The sequence below is a fragment of the Desmodus rotundus genome, chromosome 4 (genome assembly GCF_022682495.2).
Source record: "Desmodus rotundus isolate HL8 chromosome 4, HLdesRot8A.1, whole genome shotgun sequence".
NCBI lineage: Eukaryota > Metazoa > Chordata > Mammalia > Chiroptera > Phyllostomidae > Desmodus > Desmodus rotundus.
The window spans coordinates 179,724,157-179,736,519 of record NC_071390.1 but is presented as its reverse complement, the minus strand read 5'-3'; the positions used below and the strand labels follow the sequence as shown (position 1 = coordinate 179,736,519).

Sequence of the window (12,363 nt, the reverse complement as noted above, 5' to 3'; positions counted from 1 at the left end):
CCCCTGGAGCCCCAGGGCCACCTGGCTACTCTGGCCAAGAGAGGAGAGCAGACTGCCGCTCTGGACTCCCAGGCCAGGTTCCCCCACACGCGTGTTCTGGGATCCCCGCTGTGTCCCGTGGAGAGGCCGTGTCTTGGGGTCCCTCAGCATGCTCCCAATACATGAGTCACCCCCTGCCCTGTCTTCAAGTTAGCTGGGGCCCAGCCACTGTGCCCTGGCACCAAACTGTCCCCAGTCACAAACCCGGTAAGCCCACTGACAGGTGGTCACCACACACCCCCAGGTTTTGAGGACTGTGTGATGTGGCTGTGGGAACGGGAGCAACGGTGTGTCACTGGGTTTAATGCACAGCGGTTACCAAAACCACTGCTCCACTTAGCGTGGGTGCGTCTGGAATGCGCTCCACTTTCAGGTGGAGAAATGAGGGGCAGAGAAGGTGGAAAGTGACGGACAAGAGCAGGTCTGGGGGGCGGGGGTGAGGACAAGTGGAACCGGGATGACAGATGATGGAAGCGAGACGAAGACAAAATCGAAATTTGAAAGTGGACATTCTTTGAAGTTATTCTGAAATAAACAGTTTATTAAAATGAAACAAAACAGGCCGTGGCCCATCCCTCAGGTGTACGGAGCATCTGTGGTTACCAGCCCTGAGCCAGGCCACGGGGACACAGGTGACGATGAGGTACTGTTCCTGCCCGCTGTCCAAGCGAGAAGAGCAGTGGGGACCCTGTAGTGGCCAGTGCGCCCAGGGAGGCAGCGTGTGGGGAGGAGAAGGGAGGTTCAGAGCAGAGGGAGAAGGAAGGGAGGGAGGACAAGACGGCTGTGGCTTGGGGGTGCTGGGTGCCCGTACAGACAGCGAGACGCCGATGGTGACAACCTTCTGCCGGGTGAGTCCTGCAGCTTCAGAATTCTGCCCAGTGCCCAAAGCTGACCAGAAACTTGGGCTCTGGGCGTGGGAACGCCAGAACCGTCCTGCCTCTGAGCTTCGGGGGCCACCTCTGACCTTGGTGAGGGCGAGCCCAGGCGCCCGCCAGCTCGGTTGGAACTCGGCCTCTCCCCTCCTCACCTGGACGCTGGCTGCGCTGCGACCAGTGTGGAGCAGAGGCAAGGCCTGGGCCGGCAGTGTGAGGCGACTTCAGCCTCCCTAACCGTCCGGGTGCCGAAGTGGAGACCATCTGCCGGTTGTCTGGGTCCTGAGCTCCCGCCACCATGGCGGTCAGGAGCTTGGAGGGGCCCTAGGTGTAGGGACCCAACGTGGGGGCCGCCAGCCCATGGCTGGGTGCAGTGGTAGGTATGGCGCGCCCTCCGCAGCCCCAAGAAGGCCCCCTCCCGTCTGCTTGGTTAGGCTCACCTCAGTCCCTGGCCTCCCATCCCCCGAGGCCCACCGGGGCAGTGAGCGGGCAGATGACGGCAGTCCCCCCGCCACCGCTGCGTCCAGCCTCAGCTCCTAACAGCCCAGCACAGACAAGGCACTTACTAGCGTGGCTGACAGGAGAGGGGACGGAACCAGAGAAGTGAGCTGCCCCTCCCCAGGGCCAGCAGCCCGAAGCTGACAGAGTTCAGAGGAAACCCCACTCCGGGGGCGCTCAGACCAATGGGGGCCGTGGCCCCACCTCTCAGGCTCCTGGGTCAAAGAGGGGGGCAGCTGGTGGGAGCGCCCAGGGCAACTTGGCAGAGTGGCTGTTATTTGGAAGGCCCTCCTCCCCACAGCCAGGCTTGTATCTGGCCCCTCTTTGACCTCAGTTTCCCTACCTGTCAGAAGCCCTGGGATTGGCCGGCGATGAGCCAGGAACCAGTAATTGTCTTTCTAATCAGGGAGTTCATTCTGCCCCAGGTCTGGCCCCTCTGGCTGGGGTGCCCCAGGGGACAGTACTGGGGGGACCACAGCTCTTCCCAAGACCCCAGCCCGGTGTCTTCATCTATGGAGCGTCCCATCTCCGCGTCTGCCGCCAGGCGGGACCTAGCAGGGCGTGTCTGCGTCCCTGAGGTCTCTGTCCCGCCTGGGGCCGGGTGTGAGGGACAGAGGAGCTGGGCCCAGCGTCTGGTCCTGAGCCGCAGAAAAGGCCCCTCTCACCCGAGGTCGCCGTCCCTGGGCAGCCGCGGGCGGAGCACGCGCGCAAGTGAGGGCGCGGCGGGCGTGACTGGCTCCCGGAGACACCACGGTCGCTCCCGGCAGGCTCACCGTTTTGTCCCTGCGGCCGCAGCTGGCAGCGTCCCAGGCTAAGCCGTGGCCTCCCCGCGCACTGCTGCGCTCTCCCGTCGGATTGTGGATGACGCGCGGCGAGGGCCGCAGGCCCGGAGCGAGCGAGCGAGCGAATTCCAGGCCCGCCGGAGCCACTTACCCCCGGGGTAGTCTGGCCTCACCCTTGGCCTCCGGTAGAGGAGGACGCCCCCTCCGCCGCGGCTGTTCGGAGAGATTAAAGAGAGTGGGAAGCTCCGGCCCGTCCCCGCCCTCGGGGACAGCGGCAGCACTCGGTGGACAGGGGCCCCACGCTGGCAGTGCGGCTGGATGGGTCCCTGCGCGAGAACCCGCGTCGGGTGAAGCCGGCGCGGCCCGCGGGACCCGGCTGCGACCCGGGGTCTGGGCTGCTCCCGGATCCCGCGGAGGCCGTTCTAGAGGTCGCTCCCGCAGCTCCGCGGGCGGGGGCGCGGAGAGGGGGGTGCGCGTTTGCCCCGCGCTCCCTGCTGCAGCAACGGGCTGCAGCTCCCCACGGCTTCACAGCCCTGGACACGGAGGCCCCGAGATGGACGGGGCCGGCCCCCGGGACCTCCGCGGAGGGGCAGCGGCTGGGCCGGGTCTCCGGCCGCCTTCCGAGGCCAGGGCCCGCCGGGGCGCGGGACGGGGGGAGCGGCTGTCACGGTGCGCGGCTCCGGGCGGGACCGCTGCGGGGGCAGCATTTTCGCACACTCGGAGACCGAGCCCGGGAACCGGAAAATTCCGGGAGACCACGTTGGCGTTTGCGCGTTTCGCCAGAGTGAGCCCGAAGATACGCCGCGAGTTTGCGTGACATTCGGGGTCTTGAAAAAATGACTGGGATGCAGCCTTTGGCGGTTTCGTGGGAGCCCCGGGACCTTCGCCCCCCCCCACTCACACACACCCACATGCACCCGCGCACACACGCGCGCACACGCACGCAGCACTCGCGCGCGCGCCCCGTTACTCAAGGCTCTCCGGGTGGCGAGGTAATTACGGCCCTTGCCGCACGCTGATTGGTCAGCCTGTGTCTCCTCGGGCCCCGCAGCCAATGGGCGGGCGCTCAGCCCAGGGCCCACCTCCGCCACCCCCGGCGCGGGGGGCGCGGACCCCAGGAATGGATCGCTCGGGGCCGGCCCGCCGCGACTCCCAGCCTGGGCCCCCGGCCGCGCGCCCGGACCCCGCGGCGTCTCTGGGCAGCGGCCGCTCCGGGGTCCGCGCGTCGTCCTCGGGCCGCGCTGGCCGCCCGCCCGCGCCGCCCCGCCCCTGCTGGCTCCTCCTCCTCCCTCCCCGCCCCCCCGCGGGGCCGGCCGGGCTGCGACCAGAGCGGCGACGTGAAAGGCGAGCCAGGCGGCAGTCTGGCCGGCTGTCGGCGCGCATCCGCTCCCGGCCCGGCCCCGCGCGGGGCCCGACGCCAGCGGTCGGACCAGCGGCTCCAGGGTCGGCCGGCGTGTGCACCCGGGAGCCGCGCGCCACTGTTCCCAGTGGGGACAGGGACAGGCCGCGCCCCGGGCGCCCGGGACCCCCAGGAGCCCGGCAGAGCCCGACGGGCCCGCAGCCGCGATGCCGGACGAGCTGACGGAGCCCGGGCGCGCCACGCCGGCCCGTGCCTCCTCCTTCCTCATCGAGAACCTGCTGGCGGCCGAGGCCAAGGGCGCGGGGCGCGCGGCCCAGGACGGCGGCGGCCGCGAGGACGAGGAAGACGACGACGACGACCCGGAGGACGAGGACGCGGAGCGAGCACGGCGGCGGCGGCTGCAGCGGCGAAGACAGCTGCGCGCGGGCTCGGGCCCCGGCGGGGAGGCGCGGGCGCGGGCTCTGCTCGGGCCTGGTTCATTGGGCCTCGGTGTCCGGCCGCCCCCCGGCCCCGGGCCGCCCTACGCTCTGGGCTGCGGCCGCGCGACGCGATGGTACCCGCGGGCGCACAGCGGCTACGGAGGCGGCCTCAGTCCGGACAGTGAGTGAGGGCGCGTGGACGGGCGGAACAGACCGCGGGGTTCGCACACCTCCCCGCGCGTCTGCTCCAGGGACTTTGCATTTGTCTGCGCTCTTTTGGGGTCACCCTCCTCTTGTGTGTGGCTGGGTGTGGGTCGTGTAGGGCCCCAGAGAGACCCTGGTTGGGTGGGTTTGGAGGTCCACTCTGGGGGACAGGCTGCCCCCGCGGGGAGGAGGTTTCCCAGAGTCTGGGCTTCACCCATTGCCAGGCCGGGCCGATATCGCGGAGGCTGGAGAGCCGCGGAGAGGAACCAGGGGAGGGCGGACGACAGACAGCTGAAGAGAGAGAGCAGAAGGAAAGACGGAGGAGAGAGGGAAAGACAGGGAGCAGGGGGTGGGGCGAAGAGGGACGGACATTGGGAGAGAAAAGGCAAGAATGAGATGCAGAAAAAGAAACCCACGCGTGAGGGAGAGAAGAGAGAAAGGATGCAGTGAGGGAAGAGAGGAAGGAAGGACACAGTGGGCGATCAGAAGCAGGACAACACCGGCGCGGGGAAGAGGGAGCCTCTGCTGCGGGCTAGACTGGGGGGAGAGGGTCTTGCCCGGTCTGTGCCCCCCGAGTCCCAGCTCCTGGGGGTGCTGGGGTGTGCCTGGCGGCAGGGGAGCCCGTTCTGAAGCCCCTACCTGGCCCCTCCCTTTCTTTTTTGCTCCTCCCCCTCTCCTGCCTTTGTTCCCTGCTGAGGGTGGGGGGCTGGGAGTGGGGTTCTCAGCCTCAGAACCCCCTCAGTTCTGCTCCCCTCCTCAGGGCCACTGCCTCCCTTGGAGACATGCCCTGTACAGGGAGACACCTGGGAGGGAGACCAAGCCTTCCCCAGGATCGGGACCAGGAACCTGGTCCCCAGGCTTTGCCAGCCACCCTCAGCCCCAACGAACGCTCACAGTGTTGCTGGCTCTCCAGCTGCTGGTCCTGGGGCTCCCGCTCTGGAGCCCGTTCCGCTCCAGGGCACGTCTGCGTCTGCGTGTGCGGTGGTAGGTTGGCAGAGAGCTCTCCCCTCTTGGGTAACCCCCTCTCTGGTGTGTTTGGGGGGACCTGTCTCAGAGGACACACTCAGAAAGTTCGCATCCCTCTTGTAAATGTGAGCAGGCCTCAGTGCGCTCCCTGAAACCGAGTGATCAAATGTAGGGCCACCCGGGGTGGTTTTTGAAGAGGGTCTTGAAGGGCGAAACTCTTCCCCTCTCCTCACCTCTCCACCTGCAGCCCCCCTGCCGCGTCAGCAGCCCCCAAGAGGCAGCAGGCACCTCATTTCGTGGGAAGCGGGTCAGGGGGTAGGGTCCCCGTTTACACCAGAGCTGGTGAGCCGGCTTGGTACCTTGTGGCAATTCTTGAGCCTCTACGAGTCTGGGGGTGTGGGGTGTTGTGGGGGGCAGAGGCTCCCCATATCTGGCGCAGGCACTCCAGCCTGGAGCCTGACCCCTCTGCCGGCACCATGAGGGCTTAGCCACCAGGGTTGGCGGGGGCACGAGCCGCTCTGCCCACCTCTGTGGGGTACGTCTGCACACCTCCAGCACAGCCGGTGATACAGCCCAAGCCACTGCACACGTCTGCCAGTGCAAACACTCACTGGGGACTCGCCACTGCCAAGCCCACCGTCATCTGAGAGCTGCCCCCCCAAACTCCAGCTGGACCGCCAGCCTGGGGACCTTTGCGCAGAGACTCAGGCCAGACGGGCCTGAGATGGCCCTGCACTCAGGCCTCAGCCTCTTGGAGCCAGGCCTGGAATTGGGGTCCAGCACAGCCTTGGGCAGGAGCATCTCCTCTTCACCTGCCCGGGGCATCTCTTCACCTCTGGGAGAGCAGGTGGAGTTCCTGGTTTGGAGCTCCGGCTCAGGGCGCCCCGAAGACTTCTGGACACTGAACCCCCAGGCTGCAGGGCCTCGTGGGTTTGGGTGGGTCGTGAGGCTGCCTGTTTCTGCCGAGCCCCACGCACGTGCGTTCCCTTCGATCGGGACTGTCGGTTGCTGGGCACGTATTGGGACTTCGGGGCTGGGGGTCGGGACACGGTGGTGAAACGGGCTGAGTGGGCATCCCCGTGCCGCCTGGGCACTGGAGTTCTCTTCGGGCCGTTTGCAGTTGTCCGTCTCCTTCCGCAGGAAGGTTTCTGTGCACGCGGGAACTTTGCCTGCTGCGGAGAGTGCTCGGGCAGCGGCCTGCAGCGGCTCATAACCAGCTTTTGTGTCTGCGCTGTTCCAGCGCGCACAGCCATTTCTCTGAGGGACGGACGTCTGCCCCGTGAGGTGGCCTGAGGGCCTTCGTGTGTTTTAGCGCGTTTTAATGGCGACAGGAAGTCAGTCTTCTCTTTCCGTGTGTTTCTCTGCCTCGCGAGTGGGAGTGGGTGCATGGCCGCGTGCTGGTGTGGCGCAGTGGCTGGTGCTCTGGCCCACCTCCTGCTGCTCTGCCTCTCCCATCCCCTTCGGATGCGCCCACTGCCGTGGCGGTCCGCTCTGGGTGCCGCAGGAGGGGGTGGCTGTGCCCGGAATGCTACCCGGCCTGTAGCGCTGCGGGCCGCGCGGCGTGGTGGGTGCGGGTGGCCTCAGTGACTGGGTCTGGGTAGCAGTCCGCACAACCAATCGCGTTCCCCTCTCTCCCCTGCAGCCAGCGACCGGGACTCACCGGAGACCGGTGAAGACGTGGGCCGCGCTGAGGGTGCCTGGCAGCGGGGCCCCGGGCCGGGAGCCGTGCTGCGGGAGGCAGCGGAGCTGGAGCTGGCGGCGCGGGGCCCGGCGGCCGGCGCGGAGGAGGCCGCGGAGCTGACCGAAGCCCCGGCGGCTGGGGAGGCGCGTAGCGGCGTGGCCGTCGGCGGCGGGAGAAAGAAGAAGACGCGCACGGTCTTCTCACGCAGCCAGGTCTTCCAGCTCGAGTCCACCTTCGACCTGAAGCGCTACCTGAGCAGTGCCGAGCGCGCCGGCCTGGCGGCCTCGCTGCAGCTCACCGAGACGCAGGTCAAGATCTGGTTCCAGAACCGCCGCAACAAGTGGAAGCGGCAGCTCGCCGCCGAGCTGGAGGCGGCCAGCCTGTCCCCGCCCGGCGCACAGCGCCTCGTGCGTGTGCCGGTGCTCTACCACGAAAGCCCCCCAGCCGCGGCCACCGGGCCCGCCGCCGCACTGCCCTTCCCGCTGGCCCCTGCCGCCCCCGCGCCGCCCCCACCGCTGCTCGGCTTCTCCGGGGCCCTGGCCTACCCGCTGGCCGCCTTCCCGGCCGCCGCCTCTGTGCCCTTTCTGCGGGCTCAGATGCCGGGCCTGGTGTGAGCCCCACCCGCTGGGCGCGCTCCCCGCGGCGGCTGGGGAGCGCTGCGGACCGACGCGCAGTCGGGTGGCGCCAGGGCGCAGGGCGTGAGGGGCCATCCAGGAGGGCTGGTGCGCCCTCACAGTCCCCTCTGGGCCTTAGGAGGCAAGCTTCGGCCCTGGTGGGTGAGGCTTTGTCCCAAGCTCCCCCAGAATGTAACAGGGACGCCACGGACAGCGGGCCTCCCAAACAGTTGCAAGGCTGGAATTCCTCCTCCCCCAGGGAAGAGGGTGTCACAAGAGACAGTAGCCATGCTGCACAGAGTACCTTGGGGACAGGCCTCAGCCTAGAAGTCAGCTTAGCCACCCCCTTGGGAGTCGTCACCAGGCCAGCCCGCAGCAAAGACCGCCATACAGGGTGCTTTGGAGGCAGTCCCCCGACCCCAGCACAAACGTCCCTTCGTGGGACCATGCAGGGACCAGGACGGCAGGCTGCCTGAGGATCGGGGTCAGCCTCCTGGCCCTGATGCGGGGGATGGGCCGGCAGAGAGACGACTCCCGGGGGGAGAGCCCCTGCGGAGGGGGAGGGAGGTGACCCAGCGGGGACACTTCTCGGATCGTCCCTTCGGAAGACAGGGCCACACTGGGGCTCCTCTCCGGGCTGCGGCCTCCACCAGTGAAGACTTGGTTTTGTTTTGTTTGTTTTTTTAATGAACCTACTTATTTGCGTATGGAATAAAAAGGGACGTTTTCTGGACAGTTGGCTGCTTTGTGGTCACTGGGGCGGCCCCTCCTCTGGGAGCCCGGATGGGCTTGCCCTTCCTCCCTCCTGGAGCACTTTCCGATGCTGCCCGGGATGACGGAGCCTGCCGCCAGGGGCAGGTGGGCCGGCTGGTGGGGTCTCAGGTCTGGGGGTCACACTCAGACTTCCCTTCCTGCCCCCTGACTGGGAGGCTGGGCAGGGCCACCCAGGGGGTGGGGCAAGGGAGGGAGCTGGGGAGAAAAAGGGGAGGAAAGGAGTTTTGAGGTCTCCACGGAAACCAACAGCCACCAGGCAGGCAAAGGCGGAAGCTAGAAGCTATCGGCCGCTTCCTTTGGCACCCGGCGTCCAGTGCACCCTCCTGCCCTGGAGCCACGAGCCATCTCCAACCAAATGGGGTTTTCCTTTTGACCAAAAAGGAAACACTGGCATCCCCAGCAAGGCTGGGTGAGGGACGCTGAGCTCGGGCCTCAGTGCCACCCTTCTATCTGCAGTTGCTGGCCAGCTGGGGGACTTGGGCGGTGGCCCAGCCACAGCTCAGGGCCAAGTCTGCCGGCCTCTAGGGAAGCTTATGCCTGAGGTCTGGGCCTCCGTGGCCACCCGCCCCCATCGGCCTGGGTTGGCACGGTGTAGCGTGGAGGCAGGGCCCTGCACTGGGCAAAGCTGTGCTGTGCCTGCTTCTCCAGCCTGGAGAGAAACCGTTCGGGTCAAAAAGGCTGCTAAGGGGGAAGAATCGAGCCCCCTGAAAACCTCTGTGGGGGCTTCAGGCCCAGAACAGACACTCTGGGGCCAGGCCCCCCTCCCCCCACCCCAGGCAGCTGATCCATCTGTCTGTCTGCCTCTACCGTTCAGCCTGCTGACCAGGAATCATCCCTTGCCTGTCCCTTCCTGGTGCCCTGAGGCCAGGCCCCTGAGACCTCCAGGAGGGCCTTCTTGTTGGGGCAGAGAGCTACCCAGGCGATCCTGGGAACCCCCCCTCCCAGGCCCTAAGAGGTTCCCCACCTCCAGGTGCCCAGGGCCCCCGCAGGATGGGGTGAGTTTCTTGAGGGACTCGTGGGTGCAGTGGACTACCAGCTCTCCAACTCAGCCCCACTTCAGCCCTTCCAGGCTCAGGCTCCTTCGGAGGGTGGGTGGGGGATAGTGGGAAGCTGCCCCATGCTGCTGCTTTTCTCAGAAGCTGAAACTCGTTTTAATCCAGAAGGGACTTAGCGTCAGCTTCAACGAAAAGAGTTTGCGGGCCATTGCGCGTGGTCAGTGAGGTGCCGAGGGGGCTCCTCCTGGCCACTCCAGGGGCGGTGCCCACCCATCTCTCCATCTCTGCTCCCCGTCAGGCCCACTCGAGGCCTCCACACCCTGGCTCTGTCGCTTCTCTGGTGGCCCCATGCAGTGAGCGGACTCCTGCGGACACAGCTCTGACCGAGAGACTTCCCGCAGGCACGGATCCTGCCAGGGCTTCCTCCCTCTCCCTGCCGGACGCCAGCTGATCGGGCCTCGCACAGCACCCACCCGTGTCTGCAGCGGCGATACTTGGGGATGCCAAGGGCACGGGACTCTCGACCGCCCGCGAATGGGATCACTACAGCCGAGCTGAAAGGAAGTCTCCCCGCCATTCGGCCGTTTTCTTTGACTGTGGCCCATTCAGGTGCAGTGCCAGGATATGGCAAGGCCAGCACGCGCTGAGCCACGTGTGGTGCCCAGGTCCGCAGGCGGGTCCCCCTCAGCCGCGGGTGGGTCCACAGTGACCGGAGCTCCAGAAGGCGAACCTTGAGGTCAGGTGCGCGCAGGGTGAGGAGCGTGGGGGTGCCACATCCAGAAGCCCCTCCAGGAAGCAGAAAAACCGGCCTCTGAGCCAGAGGGAGGAAGAGCTGCAAATGTGGGGCGGACTGTGTCTTCCGATGGAGTCTGTGACGGTTCGGGCTGGCAAGCAGCTAAGGAGCATGCAGGCTTGCCCGGGTGGATGGAAGGAGCCGCCGGGAGGTGGAGGCGGCTGTTGCCCAGTGCGGAAGGCCAGGTGTTATCTCCTAAGCTACAGCCCGGGCACTGCAGCAAGGACACCTGGACTCGGGGAAGCCAGCTTTACCCCACGATGGCCCAGCATCCTGGGTGTCGCACCAGGGGCAGCCCAGCCAGGGAGAAGCGGTGGTTACAGGCGGCCCAGGAGGCCCTAAAGGGGGCAGGCTGGGGACCGCAGGGTCCTGGGCTCCAGCGCCGTCAATCACCTGCCAGCCTGGGCTTGTTGGCTCTGTGCCTGGCAGGGGACAGATGCCTTAGACCTGTCTCCACCACTCCGGCCTGCCCCTCCCCAGCTGCCGCCCACCGTCCCTTCAGCAAGACCCAATTCAGCCCCTGAGGGTTACCCAGGGCTTCGGGGCACAGAGTGCCACAGCCCAGGTGGGTGCAGCAGACGCCCAGGGCAGCCGTACTCCACCCCCCAACCCCGGTGACCCTGCTTGAGCCACTTCTCTTCTCCAGGCCTCACTTTCCCCATCACAGACCTGGCTGGGGCTGGGGGTCTGTAACCTGTAAATAAATGGTCAGCGTCCCCTGACCTGCTGGCGCTGACCCGGTACTCGGGCAGGGCCACGGCGATGCCCCTCCCCAGGCTAGTCTGGGGCGCACCAGGGTGTGGGATGGGAGGCAGGGCTGGCCCCTCTGGGCCTCTCAGTCCTCTGCTAGGCACTACGAGAGCTGCGTCCTCACCAGCGCCTCCTGGAAGAGAGGTTGGAGCAGCAGCGTCCCCCAGACTCACCCCTCAGGACCTCTGCAGGAGAGTCCCAGGGAGTGCCCCGCCCCTGAAGGGGCGCCAGGCTGCACCCAACCTTGGGTCAGGGCAGGGGAGAAGGTGGAGCTGCCGTCTGACACCCACCCACAGCCCGGTTCACACCACACTCCACCCGGAACCGACCTGCTCCATCACCCAGGTGCTGGCTCCTCCCTCCTCCCCCACTCAAACCCCACCACTTCACGCCCCAGGCTGGGAGCAGCCAGTGCTGGACCTCTCTCCTGCCCGCCTCATCGAAAGCCCTGGTGAGGGACTGACCTGTGTTGTGGGAAGCGCCCTTCTAGCTGGCAGTCCCCCACCACATCCACTCTCTGCACCCCGGGGCCCCGGCCTGTACTCTGGCCCACTCAGGGCCTCCCACTGGCTGACCCCTGTTGGGCCTTCTCTCCAGGTGAAGGTTAGGGCCGTGGGGCTAGCGGCCTCGGACATCCTCCCCGCAAACTGGGAAGACGTTTTCCTAAAGCCCAGGCTCCCGCTTCCCCTGGAGGTGGCACCCTGCCTTGACTGAGACAGAAGAGGCCAGGAGCCAGGCAGAGGGCAGGTGGCACGAAGAGGGGACAGAGCACTGGGCGGGCTCCTCTTCCTCTTGCGTCTGTAGGCCTCCCAAGCATCTTCAGGAACTTCTGGCCCATCTGCAACTCTCAGAAAGGGAAACTGAGGCCCAAGTGGGGCAGAGACTCTGGGGCAGGAGCTCCATGACGTCGCTGTGCCGCCCACCCAGGCCCCTGAATCCCCTTCCTCCACCTGGTGCTAGGGAAGGCCCCCGCCTGTCCCCAGCCCCCACCCTGCACAGGGAGTGCCCTGTTGTCTACGCCTGCCCGTTGGAATCATCCGGATGACTCCCTTTGCCGCACTCCCCTCTGGTGGCCGGTGCAGGCGCCCACCTAGTGCTTGCCTACGGCAGGGGTGCTGCTGGGAAGTGGGGTCCTGCCTCTTGAAACTCTTAGCCCGGAGCATTGCCTAGTCAAGGGTGTCCAACATTTGGGCAGCTCTGGGCCACACTGGAAGGATCATCTTGGGCTACACATTAAATACATTGAGACACGTAATCACAAAACAACTCATAATGTTTTAAGTAAATTTACAATTTTGTGTTGGGCTGCATGCACAGCCATCCTAGGCCTCGGGTTGGACACCCCGGGGGCCCCCCTGCAGTTGAAGTCCCCTAGAGTCACCTGGGCCTCGGCTGGCTGCACAGCACCACTGCCTGCCCAGGAAAAGGAAAGCCCCCCCCCCACCCCGCCTGCGGATCCGGAACAGGGCCACCCAGTCCTTGAAGCGCCGGGGTCTGTACCTGGATGGTACATGAGAACCTGGTGTCAGTGGGGGCTTCCCGGTGTGGAGCCCCGGCTGCCCGCTGGGCCCGCGCCGTGGGCCTTGGCCATGGTTCGTTTTCTAAATTACAAAAGT

General features: G+C 66.6%; 1 protein-coding gene across 1 annotated transcript; it reads left to right on the top strand.

The window, feature by feature from the left end:
- The first annotated feature begins 3,757 nt into the window (after positions 1-3,757).
- HMX1 (H6 family homeobox 1) lies at positions 3,758-8,145 on the top strand. Its single transcript, XM_053923082.1, has 2 exons — positions 3,758-4,151; positions 6,783-8,145. The coding sequence occupies exons 1-2, from the start codon at positions 3,758-3,760 to the stop codon at positions 7,433-7,435; spliced, it is 1,047 nt and encodes a 348-aa protein (XP_053779057.1). The 3' UTR covers positions 7,436-8,145.
- The last annotated feature ends 4,218 nt before the right edge of the window (positions 8,146-12,363 follow it).